Source organism: Pseudophryne corroboree, chromosome 6, assembly GCF_028390025.1.
Source record: "Pseudophryne corroboree isolate aPseCor3 chromosome 6, aPseCor3.hap2, whole genome shotgun sequence".
In the NCBI taxonomy this organism is placed as follows: Eukaryota; Metazoa; Chordata; class Amphibia; order Anura; family Myobatrachidae; genus Pseudophryne; species Pseudophryne corroboree.
Genome location: NC_086449.1, coordinates 7,400,706 through 7,417,028, shown reverse-complemented (window position 1 = coordinate 7,417,028; position 16,323 = coordinate 7,400,706). Strand labels below are relative to the sequence as shown.

Below are 16,323 nucleotides of genomic sequence, written 5' to 3'. Positions count from 1 at the left end.
TGTGACGGAGGGGATGGTAAAGGGGTAATACTCCTGACATAGAATGCGGAGCTATGTGATGGAGGGGATGGTAAAGGGATAATACTCCTGACGTAGAATGTGGAGCTGTGTGACGGAGGGGATGGTAAAGGGATAATACTCCTGACGTAGAATGCGGAGCTGTGTGATGGAGGGGATGGTAAAGGGATAATACTCCTGATGTAGAATGCGGAGCTGTGTGACGGAGGGGATGGTAAAGGGATAGTACTCCTGACGTAGAATGCGGAGCTGTGTGATGGAGGGGATGGTAAAGGGGTAATACTCGTGATGTAGAATGCGTAGCTGCATGACGTAGGGGATGGTAAAGGGATAATACTCCTGACGTAGAATGCGGAGCTGTGTGATGGAGGGGATGGTAAAGGGATAATACTCCTGACGTAGAATGTGGAGCTGTGTGACGGAGGGGATGGTAAAGGGATAATACTCCTGACGTAGAATGCGGAGCTGTGTGACGTAGGGGATGGTAAAGGGATAATACTCCTGACGTAGAATGCGGAGCTGTGTGATGGAGGGGATGGTAAAGGGATAATACTCCTGATGTAGAATGCGGAGCTGTGTGACGGAGGGGATGGTAAAGGGATAATACTCCTGACGTAGAATGCGGAGCTGTGTGACGTAGGGGATGGTAAAGGGATAATACTCCTGACGTAGAATGCGGAGCTGTGTGATGGAGGGGATGGTAAAGGGGTAATACTCGTGATGTGGAATGCGGAGCTGTGTGACGTAGGGGATGGTAAAGGGATAATACTCCTGACGTAGAATGCGGAGCTGTGTGATGGAGGGGATGGTAAAGGGATAATACTCCTGATGTAGAATGCGGAGCAGTGTGACGGAGGGGATGGTAAAGGGATAATACTCCTGACGTAGAATGCGGAGCTGTGTGATGGAGGGGATGGTAAAGGGATAATACTCCTGACGTAGAATGCGGAGCTGTGTGACGTAGGGGATGGTAAAGGGATAGTACTCCTGACGTAGAATGCGGAGCTGTGTGATGGAGGGGATGGTAAAGGGGTAATACTCGTGATGTAAAATGCGGAGCTGTGTGACGTAGGGGATGGTAAAGGGATAATACTCCTGACGTAGAATGCGGAGCTGTGTGATGGAGGGGATGGTAAAGGGATAATACTCCTGATGTAGAATGCGGAGCAGTGTGACGGAGGGGATGGTAAAGGGATAATACTCCTGACGTAGAATGCGGAGCTGTGTGATGGAGGGGATGGTAAAGGGATAATACTCCTGACGTAGAATGCGGAGCTGTGTGACGTAGGGGATGGTAAAGGGATAGTACTCCTGACGTAGAATGCGGAGCTGTGTGATGGAGGGGATGGTAAAGGGGTAATACTCGTGATGTAAAATGCGGAGCTGTGTGACGTAGGGGATGGTAAAGGGGTAATACTCCTGACATAGAATGCGGAGCTGTGTGATGGAGGGGATGGTAAAGGGATAATACTCCTGACATAGAATGCGGAGCTGTGTGATGGAGGGGATGGTAAAGGGATAATACTCCTGACGTAGAATGCGGAGCTGTGTGATGGAGGGGATGGTAAAGGGGTAATACTCCTGACATAGAATGCGGAGCTGTGTGATGGAGGGGATGGTAAAGGGATAATACTCCTGACGTAGAATGCGGAGCTGTTGGATGGAGGGGATGGTAAAGGGGTAATACTCCTGACATAGAATGCGGAGCTGTGTGATGGAGGGGATGGTAAAGGGATAATACTCCTGACGTAGAATGTGGAGCTGTGTGACGGAGGGGATGGTATAGGGATACTACTCCTGACATAGAATGCGGAGCTGTTGGATGGAGGGGATGGTAAAGGGATAATACTCCTGACGTAGAATGCGGAGCTGTGTGACTGAGGGGATGGTAAAGGGATAATACTCCTGACGTATCGGGGTCAGTATGCTGTAGCAGGGCAGTTATGCGGGATATCCCCATCACACAGCTTCCATGCAGGGACAGAGCGGACAGAGCAGATAGACCTGACTGCTGCGTCTATTCCAGGTACGCTGACCGTGCGAAGCAGATAAAGTGTAACGCTGTCATTAACGAGGATCCCAACGCTAGATTAATCCGAGAACTGAAAGAGGAAGTGGCCAGACTGAGGCAGCTCCTGTACAGCCAGGGCCTGGCAGGTGAGTGCCGGCAGAATGGAAAGGGCGGATGTTCCCTGACTGGGGGGTGGCATGACGGGGAGCGTTTCCTGTCTGGTGGGTGAGAGGGGGTAGTAGAAGGGTATATAATCTCTTGCTGGTGGGTGGAATGGTGGGGAACATTCCTTGGCCTGGAGGGTTAGTGCTGGTGGTATATTGGTAGATGGTCCCTGGCTGGTGGGTGGAGTGGTGGGAACATTCCCTGGCCTGGATGGTGAGTGCTGGTAACATATTGGTAGATGGTCCCTGGCTGGTGGGTGGAGTAGTGGGAACATTCCTTGGTCTGGATGGTGAGTGGTGGTAGCATATTGGTGGATGGTCCCTGGCTGGTGGGTGGAGTAGTGGGAACATTCCTTGGTCTGGATGGTGAGTGCTGGTAGTATATTGGTAGATGGTCCCTGGCTGATGGGAGGAGTAGTTGGAGCATTCCCTGGCCTGGAGGGTGAGAGCTGGTAGTATATTGGTAGATGGTCCCTGGCTGGTGGGTGGAATGGTGGGATCGTTCCTTGTCCTGGAGGGGTGAGAGGTGGTAGTTTATTGGTAGATGGTCCCTTGCTGGTGGGTGGGATGGTGGGAACGTTCCCTGGCCTGGATAGTGAGTGCTGGTACTATGTGGCTAGATGTAAGCGAGCCTGGTAAGTAAGTGGACTTTTCTCTCGGTGGTTGAGAGCCAGTAGAATAGATGTTCATTCCTTCTGCTACGTTCTTCCATCAGTTTCTTTTCTTTTTTCTATCCATTTTGACAGACCTTGCTTTAGATGACTGCATATCTGTGCCCAATTCCCTTCCACCATCTTCTGTGCCCGTCTCCCAACCACCTGAGCCGGGATCCCCTCCTCCTCCTCTGTCCCCTCCCATCATGAATGGCCAGTCAGAGCCCTTCCCCGAGGATGCAGATGAGACTGAGATCTGTACAGAGGAAGCCATGGAGAGGCTCCAGGAGACGGAGAAAATCATTGCAGAGCTCAACGAGACCTGGGAGGAGAAGCTGCGGAAGACGGAGACCATCAGGATGGAGAGGTAGGTGGAGGACGGGGAGAGCTGCGTAGTGACCAGAACGGATGAGAGACTGATCAGGAATCTGCCTTGTTCTAGGGAATCTCTGCTGGCAGAAATGGGTGTTTGCTGTACGAGAAGACGGAGGAACGGTGGGAGTCTTTTCACCCAAAAAGGTGAGTTCTTAGTACATAAGGCAGTCACAGCCGTTACCTGTGTGTTTCTCTGTGATGTATATAGGAGGATTGGTCTCATAATACCTGTGTTCTGTACAGATCCCTCATCTGGTCAATCTAAATGAAGATCCGCTCATGTCGGAGTGTCTCCTGTATCACATAAAGGAGGGCGTGACGAGGTCAGAGTACTCTCCTTTCCCTGTTACATCTCATCACTTGTCTGCCTTGGTGTCACTGAGGACCTCCCTCCACCCTTCCCTCTCCTTCTATGTGGCCTCCCAATGCCTCTCGTTGTTAGACCTCTTCCTCACTCAGATCTTGACCTTCTTGTGTGCGTCTCTCTCTCTCTCTCTCTCTCTCTCTCTCTCTCTCTCTCATATTTCGGCCTCCTCCGGTCTTTGTCTGATCTCCTCCTCCGGTCTCTCTCTCTCTCTCTCTCTCTCTCTCTCTCTCTCTCTCTCTCTCTCTCTCTCTCTCTCTCTCTCTCTCTCTCTCTCTCTCTCTCTCTCTCAGCATGGCCTTCTCGGTCTCTGTCTCACTCTGCGTTCTCTGCTCTCGGCCTCCTGTGGTCTCTCTCCCCTTCTCCCTCTCCCCCTCTCTCTCTCTCATCTGCTACCTCTGGTCTGTCTGCCCCTCTCTGTCTTATCTGAGCCTCCCTGTCTTCTTCATCGTCGTCTTCTCCTTCATCGTCTTCATCTCGGCCTCCTCTGGTCGGTCTCTCTCTCTCTCTCTCTCTCTCTCTCATTTCGGCCTCCTCTGGTCTTTGTCTGATCTTCTCCACCGGTCTCTCTCTCTCTCTCTCTCTCTCTCTCTCTCTCTCTCTCTTTCTCTCTCTCTCTCTCTCTCTCTCTCTCTCTCTCTCTCTCTCTCTCTCTCTCTCTCTCTCTCTCTCTCATTTCTTTTTCATCCACTAGGGGGCACTGGAGTACTCTTGGGGATATAGACGGCTTAGCAGAAACAAAGGCACTGAATATTTAAATTTAGAACTCTCCACCCCTCCATATCCCCGAGTACCTCAGTGTTTTTTCTGTGCTCACAGCACTAACCAGGCTTGTGTGGAGTTCCCACACTTAGTTGAAGATTTTATTAATTTATCATTTTTACTTTTACATTTTTACTTTCTCTATCGTCCTAGTGGATGCTGGGGTTCCTGAAAGGACCATGGGGAATAGCGGCTCCGCAGGAGACAGGGCACAAAAGTAAAGCTTTCCGATCAGGTGGTGTGCACTGGCTCCTCCCCCCATGACCCTCCTCCAGACTCCAGTTAGATTTTTGTGCCCCGGCCGAGAAGGGTGCAATCTAGGTGGCTCTCCTAAAGAGCTGCTTAGAAAAGTTTAGCTTAGGTTTTTTATTTTACAGTGAATCCTGCTGGCAACAGGATCACTGCAACGAGGGACTTAGGGGAGAAGAAGTGAACTCACCTGCGTGCAGGATGGATTGGCTTCTTGGCTACTGGACATCAGCTCCAGAGGGACGATCACAGGTACAGCCTGGATGGTCACCGGAGCCTTGCCGCCGGCCCCCTTGCAGATGCTGAAGTAAGAAGAGGTCCAGAATCGGCGGCAGAAGACTCTTCAGTCTTCTAAAGGTAGCGCACAGCACTGCAGCTGTGCGCCATTTTCCTCTCAGCACACTTCACACGGCAGTCACTGAGGGTGCAGGGCGCTGGGGGGGGGCGCCCTGGGAGGCAAGATGAAAACCTTTTGTTGGCTAAAAATACCTCACATATAGCCTCCGGAGGCTATATGGAGATATTTAACCCCTGCCAGAATCCACTAAAAAGCGGGAGACGAGCCCGCCGAAAAAGGGGCGGGGCCTATCTCCTCAGCACACAGCGCCATTTTCCTTACACAGCTCCGCTGGTCAGGACGGCTCCCAGGTCTCTCCCCTGCACTGCACTACAGAAACAGGGTAAAACAGAGAGGGGGGGGCAAAAATAGTGGCAAAATTTATATTATAAAGCAGCTATACAGGGAGCACTTATAATAAGGCTATCCCTGTCACATATAGCGCTTTTGGTGTGTGCTGGCAGACTCTCCCTCTGTCTCCCCAAAGGGCTAGTTGGGTCCTGTCTTCCTTAAGAGCATTCCCTGTGTGTCTGCTGTGTGTCGGTACGTGTGTGTCGACATGTATGAGGACGATATTGGTGTGGAGGCGGAGCAATTGCCAAATATGGGGATGTCACCTCCTAGGGGGTCGACACCAGAATGGATGCCTTTATTTATGGAATTACGGGATAGTGTCAACACGCTTAAGCAGTCGTTTGACGACATGAGACGGCCGGACAATCAATTAGTGCCTGTCCAGGCGCCTCAAACACCGTCAGGGGCTGTAAAACGCCCTTTGCCTCAGTCGGTCGACACAGACCCAGACACAGGCACTGATTCCAGTGGCGACGGTGACGAATCAACCGTATTTTCCAGTAGGGCCACACGTTATATGATTTTGGCAATGAAGGAGGCGTTACATTTAGCTGATACTACAGGTACCACTAAACAGGGTATTATGTGGGGTGTGAAAAAACTACCTATAGTTTTTCCTGAATCAGAAGAATTAAAGACGTGTGTGATGAAGCGTGGGTTGCCCCCGATAAAAAGATGCTAATTTCAAAGAAGTTATTGGCTTTATACCCTTTCCCGCCAGAGGTTAGGGCGCGCTGGGAAACACCTCCTAGGGTGGACAAGGCGCTCACACGCTTATCTAAACAAGTGGCGTTACCCTCTCCTGAGACGGCCGCACTTAAAGATCCAGCAGATAGGAGGATGGAAAATATCCAAAAAAGTATATACACACATACAGGTGTTATACTACGACCAGCTATAGCGACAGCCTGGATGTGCAGTGCTGGAGTAGTTTGGTCAGAGTCCCTGATTGAAAATATTGATACCCTGGATAGGGACAATGTTTTACTGTCGTTAGAGCAAATAAAGGATGCATTTCTTTATATGCGTGATGCACATAGGGATATCTGCACACTGGCATCACGGGTAAGTGCTATGTCCATTTCGGCCAGAAGAAGTTTATGGACGCGACAGTGAACAGGCGATGCGGACTCAAAACGGCATATGGAAGTTTTGCCGTATAAAGGGGAGGAGTTATTTGGAGTCGGTCTATCAGATTTGGTGGCCACGGCTACAGCCGGGAAATCCACCTTTTTACCTCAAGTCACTCCCCAACAGAAAAAGACACCGACTTTTCAACCGCAGCCCTTTCGTTCCTTTAAAAACAAGAGAGCAAAGGGCTATTCATATCTGCCACGAGGCAGAGGAAGGGGGAAGAGACAGCAACAGGCAGCTCCTTCCCAGGAACAGAAGCCCTCCCCGGCTTCTACAAAAGCCTCAGCATGACGCTGGGGCTTCTCAAGCGGACTCGGGGGCGGTGGGCGGTCGTCTCAAGAATTTCAGCGCGCAGTGGGCTCACTCGCGGGTAGATCCCTGGATCCTGCAGATAATATCTCAGGGGTACAGGTTGGAATTAGAGACAGATCCACCTCGCCGTTTCCTGAAGTCTGCTTTACCAACGTCCCCCTCCGAAAGGGAGACGGTCTTGGAAGCCATTCACAAGCTGTACTCTCAGCAGGTGATAGTCAAGGTACCTCTTCTACAACAAGGGAAGGGGTATTATTCCACTCTATTTGTGGTACCGAAGCCGGATGGCTCGGTAAGGCCTATTCTAAATCTGAAGTCCTTGAACCTGTACATAAAGAGGTTCAAGTTCAAGATGGAGTCACTCAGAGCAGTGATAGCGAACCTGGAAGAAGGGGACTTTATGGTATCCTTGGACATCAAGGATGCGTATCTCCACGTTCCAATTTACCCCTCACACCAGGGGTACCTCAGGTTCGTTGTACAAAACTGTCACTATCAGTTTCAGACGCTGCCGTTTGGTTTGTCCACGGCACCTCGGGTCTTTACAAAGGTAATGGCCGAGATGATGATTCTTCTTCGAAGAAAAGGCGTATTAATTATCCCATACTTGGACGATCTCCTAATAAGGGCAAGGTCCAGAGAACAGCTAGAGATGGGATTAGCACTGTCTCAAGAAGTGCTAAAACAGCACGGATGGATTCTGAATATTCCAAAATCCCAGTTAATGCCGACAACTCGTCTGCTGTTCCTAGGGATGATTCTGGACACGGTTCAGAAAAAGGTTTTTCTTCCGGAGGAAAAAGCCAAGGAGTTATCCGAGCTTGTCAGGAACCTCCTAAAACCAGGAAGGGTGTCTGTACATCAATGCACAAGAGTCCTGGGAAAAATGGTGGCTTCTTATGAAGCAATTCCATTCGGCAGATTCCACGCAAGAATTTTCCAAAGGGATCTGTTGGACAAATGGTCAGGGTCGCATCTTCAGATGCACCTGCGGATAACCCTGTCTCCAAGGACAAGGGTATCTCTTCTGTGGTGGTTGCAGAGTGCTCATCTATTGGAGGGCCGCAGATTCGGCATACAGGATTGGATCCTGGTGACCACGGACGCCAGCCTGAGAGGCTGGGGAGCAGTCACACAAGGAAGAAACTTCCAGGGAGTGTGGACGAGCCTGGAAACGTCTCTTCACATAAACATTCTGGAACTAAGAGCAATTTACAATGCTCTAAGTCAGGCAGAACCTCTGCTTCAGGGAAAACCGGTGTTGATCCAGTCGGACAACATCACGGCAGTCGCCCATGTGAACAGACAGGGCGGCACAAGAAGCAGGAGTGCAATGGCAGAAGCGGCAAGGATTCTTCGCTGGGCAGAGAATCATGTGATAGCACTGTCAGCAGTGTTCATCCCGGGAGTGGACAACTGGGAAGCAGATTTCCTCAGCAGGCACGACCTTCACCCGGGAGAGTGGGGACTTCATCCAGAAGTTTTCCACATGCTAGTAAACCGTTGGGAAAGACCAATGGTGGACATGATGGCGTCTCGCCTCAACAAAAAACTGGACAGGTATTGCGCCAGGTCAAGAGATCCGCAGGCAATAGCTGTGGACGCGCTGGTAACACCTTGGGTGTACCAGTCGGTGTATGTGTTTCCTCCTCTGCCTCTCATACCAAAAGTATTGAGAATTATACGGCAAAGAGGAGTAAGAACGATACTAGTGGCTCCGGATTGGCCAAGAAGGACTTGGTACCCGGAACTTCAAGAGATGGTCACGGACGATCCGTGGCCTCTACCTCTGAGAAGGGACCTGCTTCAGCAGGGCCCCTGTCTATTTCAAGACTTACCGCGGCTGCGTTTGACGGCATGGCGGTTGAACGCCAGATCCTAAAGGGAAAAGGCATTCCGGAAGAAGTCATTCCTACCTTGATTAAAGCAAGGAAGGAAGTCACCGCGAAACATTATCACCGCATTTGGCGAAAATATGTTGCGTGGTGCGAGGATCGGAGTGCTCCGACGGAGGAATTTCAACTGGGTCGATTCCTACATTTCCTGCAATCAGGATTGTCTATGGGTCTCAAATTGGGATCTATTAAGGTTCAAATTTCGGCCCTGTCAATATTCTTCCAAAAAGAATTGGCCTCAGTTCCTGAGGTCCAGACTTTTGTTAAGGGAGTACGGCATATACAGCCCCCTGTGGTGCCTCCGGTGGCACCGTGGGATCTAAATATAGTTTTAGATTTCCTCAAATCCCATTGGTTTAAACCACTAAAAAATGTGGATTTGAAATATCTCACATGGAAAGTGACCATGCTACTAGCCCTGGCTTCAGCCAGGAGAGTGTCAGAACTGGCGGCTTTATCTTATAAAAGCCCATATCTAATTTTCCATTCGGATAGGGCAGAACTGCGGACGCGTCCGCATTTTCTCCCTAAGCTGGTATCAGCGTTTCACCTGAACCAGCCTATTGTAGTGCCTGCGGCTACAAGCGACTTGGAGGACTCCCAAGTTGTTGGACGTTGTCAGAGCTTTAAAAATATACATTTCAAGGACGGCTGGAGTCAGAAAATCTGACTCGCTGTTTATACTGTATGCACCAAACAAGTTGGGTGCTCCTGCTTCTAAGCAGTCGATTGCTCGTTGGATTTGTAGCACAATTCAACTTGCACATTCTGTGGCAGGCCTGCCACAGCCTAAATCTGTTAAGGCCCATTCCACAAGGAAGGTGGGCTCATCTTGGGCGGCTGCCCGAGGGGTCTCGGCATTACAACTTTGCCGAGCAGCTACGTGGTCGGGGGAGAACACGTTTGTAAAATTCTACAAATTTGATACCCTGGCAAAAGAGGACCTGGAGTTCTCTCATTCGGTGCTGCAGAGTCATCCGCACTCTCCCGCCCGTTTGGGAGCTTTGGTATAATCCCCATGGTCCTTTCAGGAACCCCAGCATCCACTAGGACGATAGAGAAAATAAGAATTTACTTACCGATAATTCTATTTCTCGGAGTCCGTAGTGGATGCTGGGCGCCCATCCCAAGTGCGGATTATTCTGCAATACTTGTACATAGTTATTGTTACAAAAATCGGGTTATTGTTGTAGGAAGCCGTCTTTCAGAGGCTCCTTTTATTATCATACTGTTAACTGGGTTTAGATCACAAGTTGTACGGTGTGATTGGTGTGGCTGGTATGAGTCTTACCCGGGATTCAAAATTCCTCCCTTATTGTGTACGCTCGTCCGGGCACAGTACCTAACTGGAGTCTGGAGGAGGGTCATGGGGGGAGGAGCCAGTGCACACCACCTGATCGGAAAGCTTTACTTTTGTGCCCTGTCTCCTGCGGAGCCGCTATTCCCCATGGTCCTTTCAGGAACCCCAGCATCCACTACGGACTCCGAGAAATAGAATTATCGGTAAGTAAATTCTTATTTTTTTACATCCCTTCCCAGTTTCTGGAAAAACATGGGTCCGGGATAGTGCCGCTGCAAGCAGCGCATGGCGTGTCGGTCCTCACAAAGAGCACCCTCACAGCCACAGGCAGCTCACTGCCTCCTGCAACAGCTGGACGGAGCTTACAGATAGAAGCCCCGTCGCAGCCATGAACGAGAGCTGCACAGAGCTTACAGATAGAAGCCCCGTCGCAGCCATGAAGAAGTGATCAACTGGCAGGAACAAGAGCTGGACGGAGCTTACAGAAAGAAGCCCCGTCGCAGCCATGAAGACGTGATCAGCTGGACGGAGCTTACAGATAGAAGCCCCGTCGCAGCCATGAACGAGAGCTGCACAGAGCTTACACAGCCAGGAACAAGAGCTGGACGGAGCTTACAGATAGAAGCCCCGTCGCAGCCCTCCCTACGAGACAAGGTATGCTGGGGGGAACGGGGCGGTCAGCGCGCGCTGCCGCCCCGCTGTGTGGGGACCGTTTTCTTTACCGCCGCCCGCACCCGCCGCTAAGCGCCCGCCCCAGTCGCTCCGTCCGCGCTGTACGGACTTCAAAGCCAGGGAGACCGCCGCAGCACAGCGCTCTCACTAGCACCGCCGGAAGCCGCTACACGCCGCTCCAGCCAGCGAACTCAGCTCCTCACAACGTTCCCTGCCTCCCTGCAAGGTCAGCTTCCCGGCACCCGCTCCCCGCTGCGACACGGAACACAGGGGGAGGTGGGGGGGACAAGCCACAGGCAGCGCTGCTGCAGGGAAAGATATGTTAGTTATGACAGGCTGCCACATTCATATAGGTTATATTAATAACCTAACCTTTGATTATCCCTGTATAATAGACTATTGAGCCTATATTCACACAGAATGTATTGTAACCTGATCTGGGATTATCAGTGTAAGCATGGCATGGGATCCATTTTAACCATGCTTCCTGTTTCTTCCTCTTTCTAATTCCAGAACGTTCCTGTCCTACAACACTACTCCACCTGGAGGCGCAGGGGTGTTGGTGGGAATTTTTGCTTCAGCTTTTATATAGGCTGGCAAAGTGAATGCATTTCGGCCATATATATATATATATATATGTATATTACACACCTTAAGTAACGCTTTTACTGAGCGTGCAAGTGTCGGTCTTTGTTTATTGTGTGGTTTCCACTCCGGAACCAGTTTTCATTCCTATGCTACGCAAATGTAATGGCTGGGCTGCAATTACAATTGGCCACCGTTCGACACGAGCGGTTAGATCCGAGTCTCGGAAAAGACCGTCAAATCTAACGGATATTAATTAATTGGTCTTATACTTTAACCGTTTCTGCTGTGTTGCGGTCTGACAATTCTATGCCAAACCTCACGACGCTACATAAGGGTGAGGAGGGCACATTAGACCAGCAGTCACAAGTGCGGTTTTTTTTGACAGCCCAGACATTGATAATGACCAGTGCGTCAGTCTCTGAAGTTTACAGAGACTAAGGAGCAATCGGGCTCTTATTTAGGATATCTTAATAAGATGTTAGTAGAAACGCAAAATAACCGTATAACCGGTTCTATACCTCCCAGATTTAATTCTATTGACCCGTTTCCACACAGAATCCGCCATTGGTGGATTCGTCTGTGTCAAACCTTATAAAGACCCTTCAGATGTAACATAGATTTGGGTCACTAAGGCGCTTTTTGTATGGAAACAATGACGATCACGTTATACTTATCGTTAATCAAATCGGAGAAGCTGCTAAGTATCTATGTACAGCTTCTGCTGCCGGCTGTTAGCTCGCTTCTCGCTTTTCATCGTCGCTAGTTACAGCACGACAGGTTCTCTGGCTGCGTTCTTGGCAAGCGGAGTCAGAGGTCAAAAGAATACGGTGGCCAGAAGTTGTTTGGTCCTAAAATTGACAAATGCATTTCTCAGGCCAAGGCGGAGGGGAGACAGTCTAGTTTCCTGCTATTGCCTCCACTGGTACCAAGACGGAAATACTCTGGTCCGGCGTTCACTTTAGACTTCAGTCCTGTCAAGGCTGTGGTACAGCCACGCCTTGTAACACCAGGGCGCTAAAATCATCAACAAGCCAGTGGCTTGACGGGCTCCCAGGCCATTTTGGATTTCCAATTGTGGTAGCGCGCCTTCAGATGTTACATTTGCCGGGATTCCAGACATCCACTGATGGATGTATCCGCAATTTAGTGTTAAAAGAAAGCTGTCTTCCGCCACTGCGTTTTTGTTGTCAAAACTGGACTGTCTCTGTCGGACGACAAGAAGGCTTTTGGCAGATTGCCATTCAGTCTCTGCTGGATTCAGCAGTTTTTAATTCCAGCCTGGTACACCAACAAGGTCAGGGTTGTTATTCCCATCTGTTTGTGGTACCGATTTCGGAGGGCTCCGTTTGTCTCAATCAGTAAGTCACTTACTACAGATTGAATATGGAATTTCTGCGGTCAGTATTTGCAGATTTGAAGCCACAAGATTGCATGATTGCGCTTGATTTCAAGGATGCGTACTTACTACTTACACATTTCGATTTGGTCACCTCATCAGAGGTCCTTGCGTTTTGCAATACGCCACACAGGCCCTACCGTTTGGCCTCTCGTCAGCGCCTCGGGTATTCGCCAGAGTGATGTCTGTGATAATAGCTCATCTCAGATCCCTGGCAGTGACTATCGTTCCGTACTTAGACGATCTGCTCATGAAAACTCAGTTTCAACAGATGCTCCTCCAACTTGCGCTGATAACATACACCCCGGTTGGAGTGTCAATTTCAAGAAATCGCATCTATTGCCGTCTCAACGACTTCAATTTCTAGGTATGATTCTCGATACGGTAAATCAAAGAATTTCCCTACTACAACAGAAAGTACAGATTATTTATCTGGTACAATAAGTGCTCAAGCCACGCACACTCTCTGTACATTTGTGTATTCCCCTATTAGGAACAATGGTGGTGGCTTTCGAAGTGCTTCAGTTCGGAAGTTTTCCCGCCCGTCCATTTCAACAATAGTGGTCGGCCTCGCATTCTGCAGATTTCCCACAGGGTGAGGTTGTCGGCAAGGGCGTCTCTACTCTGGGGCTCAAGGTTCACAATTTAACCGCAGGCGGCGGCTGGAATTGAATAATTCTAACGGCGAACGTGAGTCTCAGAGGTTGGGGAGCTGTAGTTCAAAATTGTCAGCGACAGGGTCTCTGGGCGGATCACGACAAATTGCTGTCTAAAAATGTCCTGGAACTCCGCGCAATTTACAATGCACTACGACAAGCATTACACATGCTTCCCTCTCAGACTGTCCAAGTGCAGTCAGACAACGCGACTGCAGTCGCATACATCAACAAGGAGGAACGAGAAGCCGCATGGCAATGCGGGAAGTAGCTCGAATCCTCAATTGACCAAAATACCACCAGGTGATATTGTCGGCAGGGTTCATTCCGGGAGTGAACAACTGGGAGGCGGATTATCTCAGCCGTCGGGATTTTCATCCAGGAGAATGGGCATTAAATCCAGAGGTGTTTCAAATGTTGGTCCACAGGTGGAATATCCGCAGGTGGACCTGATGGCATCTCGCAACAATTACAAACGCCCCAGTATGTGTCCGGAACGAGAGATCCAAGGGCAGTGGCGGTGGATGCTCTCACAATCGCGGGCCCGTACAGCCTCGTGTATCTGTTTTCACCGTTTTCCGCTGCTCTCTCAGTCGCTAAAACGGATCACAAGAGAGTCCGTCACAGTCATACTGGTGATGCCTCATTGGTCTCGGAGAGCTTGGTTCTCGGATCTCCGCGGACTACTCGCAGACGATCCTTGGCCGCTCCTACTACGTTCAGACCTGTTACAACAGGGTCCGTTCTTTTACCCCTATTTAGCGCGGCTACATTTGACGGGGTGGTTGTTGAGACCGCCCTCTTAAGAAGAGAGGGCAGTACAGTATCGGTTATACCAACCATGTTACGAGCTAGAAAGCCGGTTACGGCAGCTCATTATTACAGAATTTGGCGTGCCTATATAGGTTGGTGTGAAGCTCGGAAGTTTCCGACATCATCTTTCCAGTTATTCCGTCTTCTGTTATTTCTACAGACGGGTTTTAATGGAGGACTGCGTTTATCTACACTAAAGGTGCAGGTATCTGCTTTGTCAATTTACTTTCAAAGACGATTGGCTCTATTGCCGTCTATACACACCTTTCTCCAAGGTGTCCTCAGAGTTCAGCCTCCATTCATTCCAACTACAGCGTCATAGGACTTGAATCTGGTTTTAGATTTCTTACAGTCTTCATATTTTGAACACTTACAGCAAGTGGATATAAAGTTTCTCACTTGGAAAACAATTTTTCTTCTAGCCTTAGCTTCGGCAAGGCGTGTTTCAGATTTGGGTGCCTTGTCATGCAAGCCACCGTATTTGGTGTTTCATGATGACAGAGAGGAACTTCGTACGAAACCCGATTTCTTACCAAAGCTAGTGTCATCTTTTCACATCAATCAACCAATAGTAGTTCCTGTGTTGACAGCACATTCTGGAACTCTGAATGTGGTACGCGCATTACGCGTTTGTGTCCCGAACGTCTACAGTTCGTATTACGGATACGTTGTTTGTTCTCTATGATGCTGCCAAGTGGAGGCCAGCTTCTCAGCAGACCTTATCCAGATGGATAAAACTGACTATATTCCAGGCTTACCTTAAGGCTAGGTTACGGTCGCCTACATCAGTAATAGCTCATGCCACAGGTTCTGTGGGAACGTCATGGGCAGCTGGTCGTGGAGCTTCTACGACGCAGCTTGACCGTGCGGCTACATGGTCTTCAGTGCACATGTTTGTGCGCTTTTACAAGTTTGATACGTTTGCGGCATCAGCATCTAGCTTTGGCCGCCTAGTGTTACAGGTGTCAAACAGCTCTCCCGCCCACAGGGGAAGCTTTGGTACGTCCCAAGAGTACTCCAGTGACCCCTAGTGGATGAAAAAGAAAATAGGATTTTGGTACTTACCAGGTAAATCCTTTTCTTTGAATCCATAGGGGGCACTGGACGCCCACCCAGAGCAGTTTTACCTGGGTTGTATTAAGCTCAGGGGATCTTATGGTAACACATTTTCACCGACTGGTTCAAATTATAAGGTTCTATCGGTTATGGTGTCAACTGTTTCGTTGTCAGTAACGTTATGTGTCAACTTTGTTGTTGTCCGTTATGTTATAGGTAATTCTCCTTTGTCAACCTCTCTATAGTTCCTGTTCGGCTCAGTAAAAAACACTGAGGTACTCGGGGATATGGAGGGGTGGAGAGTTCTAAATTTAAATATTCAGTGCCTTTGTTTCTGCTAAGCCGTCCATATCCCCAAGAGTACTCCAGTGCCCCCTATGGATTCAAAGAAAAGGATTTACCTGGTAAGTACCAAAATCCTATTTTCGGCCTCCTTTGGTCTTTGTCTGATCTTCTCCTCCGGTCTCTCTCTCTCTCTCTCTCTCTCTCTCTCTCTCTCTCTCTCTCTCTCTCTCTCTCTCTCTCTCTCTCTCTCTCACCTCCTCGTGCCTCTGTTTTTCAGAATGACTGGTTCACCACTTAGTTACTTGTACCTGTGAGGATAGATTTGGTGTTTTATAGTTTAGTTTAGGTATATGTTTATATATGTAGGCGTGTACCATGGATACCCATCAGGACTGAACTGGCGGTTCTGTCCCCGCCTTATCCCTCAGCGATGAGTGGTCTGTCTACTGTGCCTCTGGGTTGAGTCCACTAGTAATTCTGCCCAGCTCTCTGTGCTGATGGCTTCTCTGGCTGCGAGGCCTCTTCTGCTTTTCCCTCTCTCTGTCTCTGCTGCTTCTGTTACTGCCCGTACGTCCCTTCTGCCCTTTGTCCAACGCTCGTGGTTCCCTCCTGGTCTTGGCGCTCCCGCGGCTTATGCAGTTGTGACTTTCTTGCAGGGTTGGTCAGGTGGACGTCGACATAAAGCTAACGGGACAGTTCATCAGGGAACAGCACTGCTTATTTCACTGCAACACCAACGCTAACGGAGAAGGTGCGCATAACCGAGAGATACACGCTTGGGCCTTGGTGTCCGTGTGCTCTCTAACCGTGTCTCCTGCTTTTCCTCTGCAGTGATTGTCACCTTGGAGTCTTGCGAGGGGGCAGAGACCTATGTCAACGGGAAGCAAGTTACCGACCTCTTGGTTTTAAAATCAGGTTGGTGACGCCAT

General features: G+C 49.6%; 1 protein-coding gene across 1 annotated transcript in view; it reads left to right on the top strand.

Annotated features, from left to right (window-relative positions):
* The window catches only part of LOC134935889 (kinesin-like protein KIF1C), a 97,266-nt gene that overhangs the window by 77,189 nt on the left and 3,754 nt on the right, over positions 1 to 16,323 (top strand). The window contains 7 exon segments of the mRNA XM_063930740.1: positions 2,045 to 2,175; positions 2,940 to 3,213; positions 3,289 to 3,316; positions 3,318 to 3,365; positions 3,465 to 3,544; positions 16,051 to 16,145; positions 16,226 to 16,309. Coding sequence (XP_063786810.1) covers positions 2,045 to 2,175; positions 2,940 to 3,213; positions 3,289 to 3,316; positions 3,318 to 3,365; positions 3,465 to 3,544; positions 16,051 to 16,145; positions 16,226 to 16,309 — 740 coding nt within the window.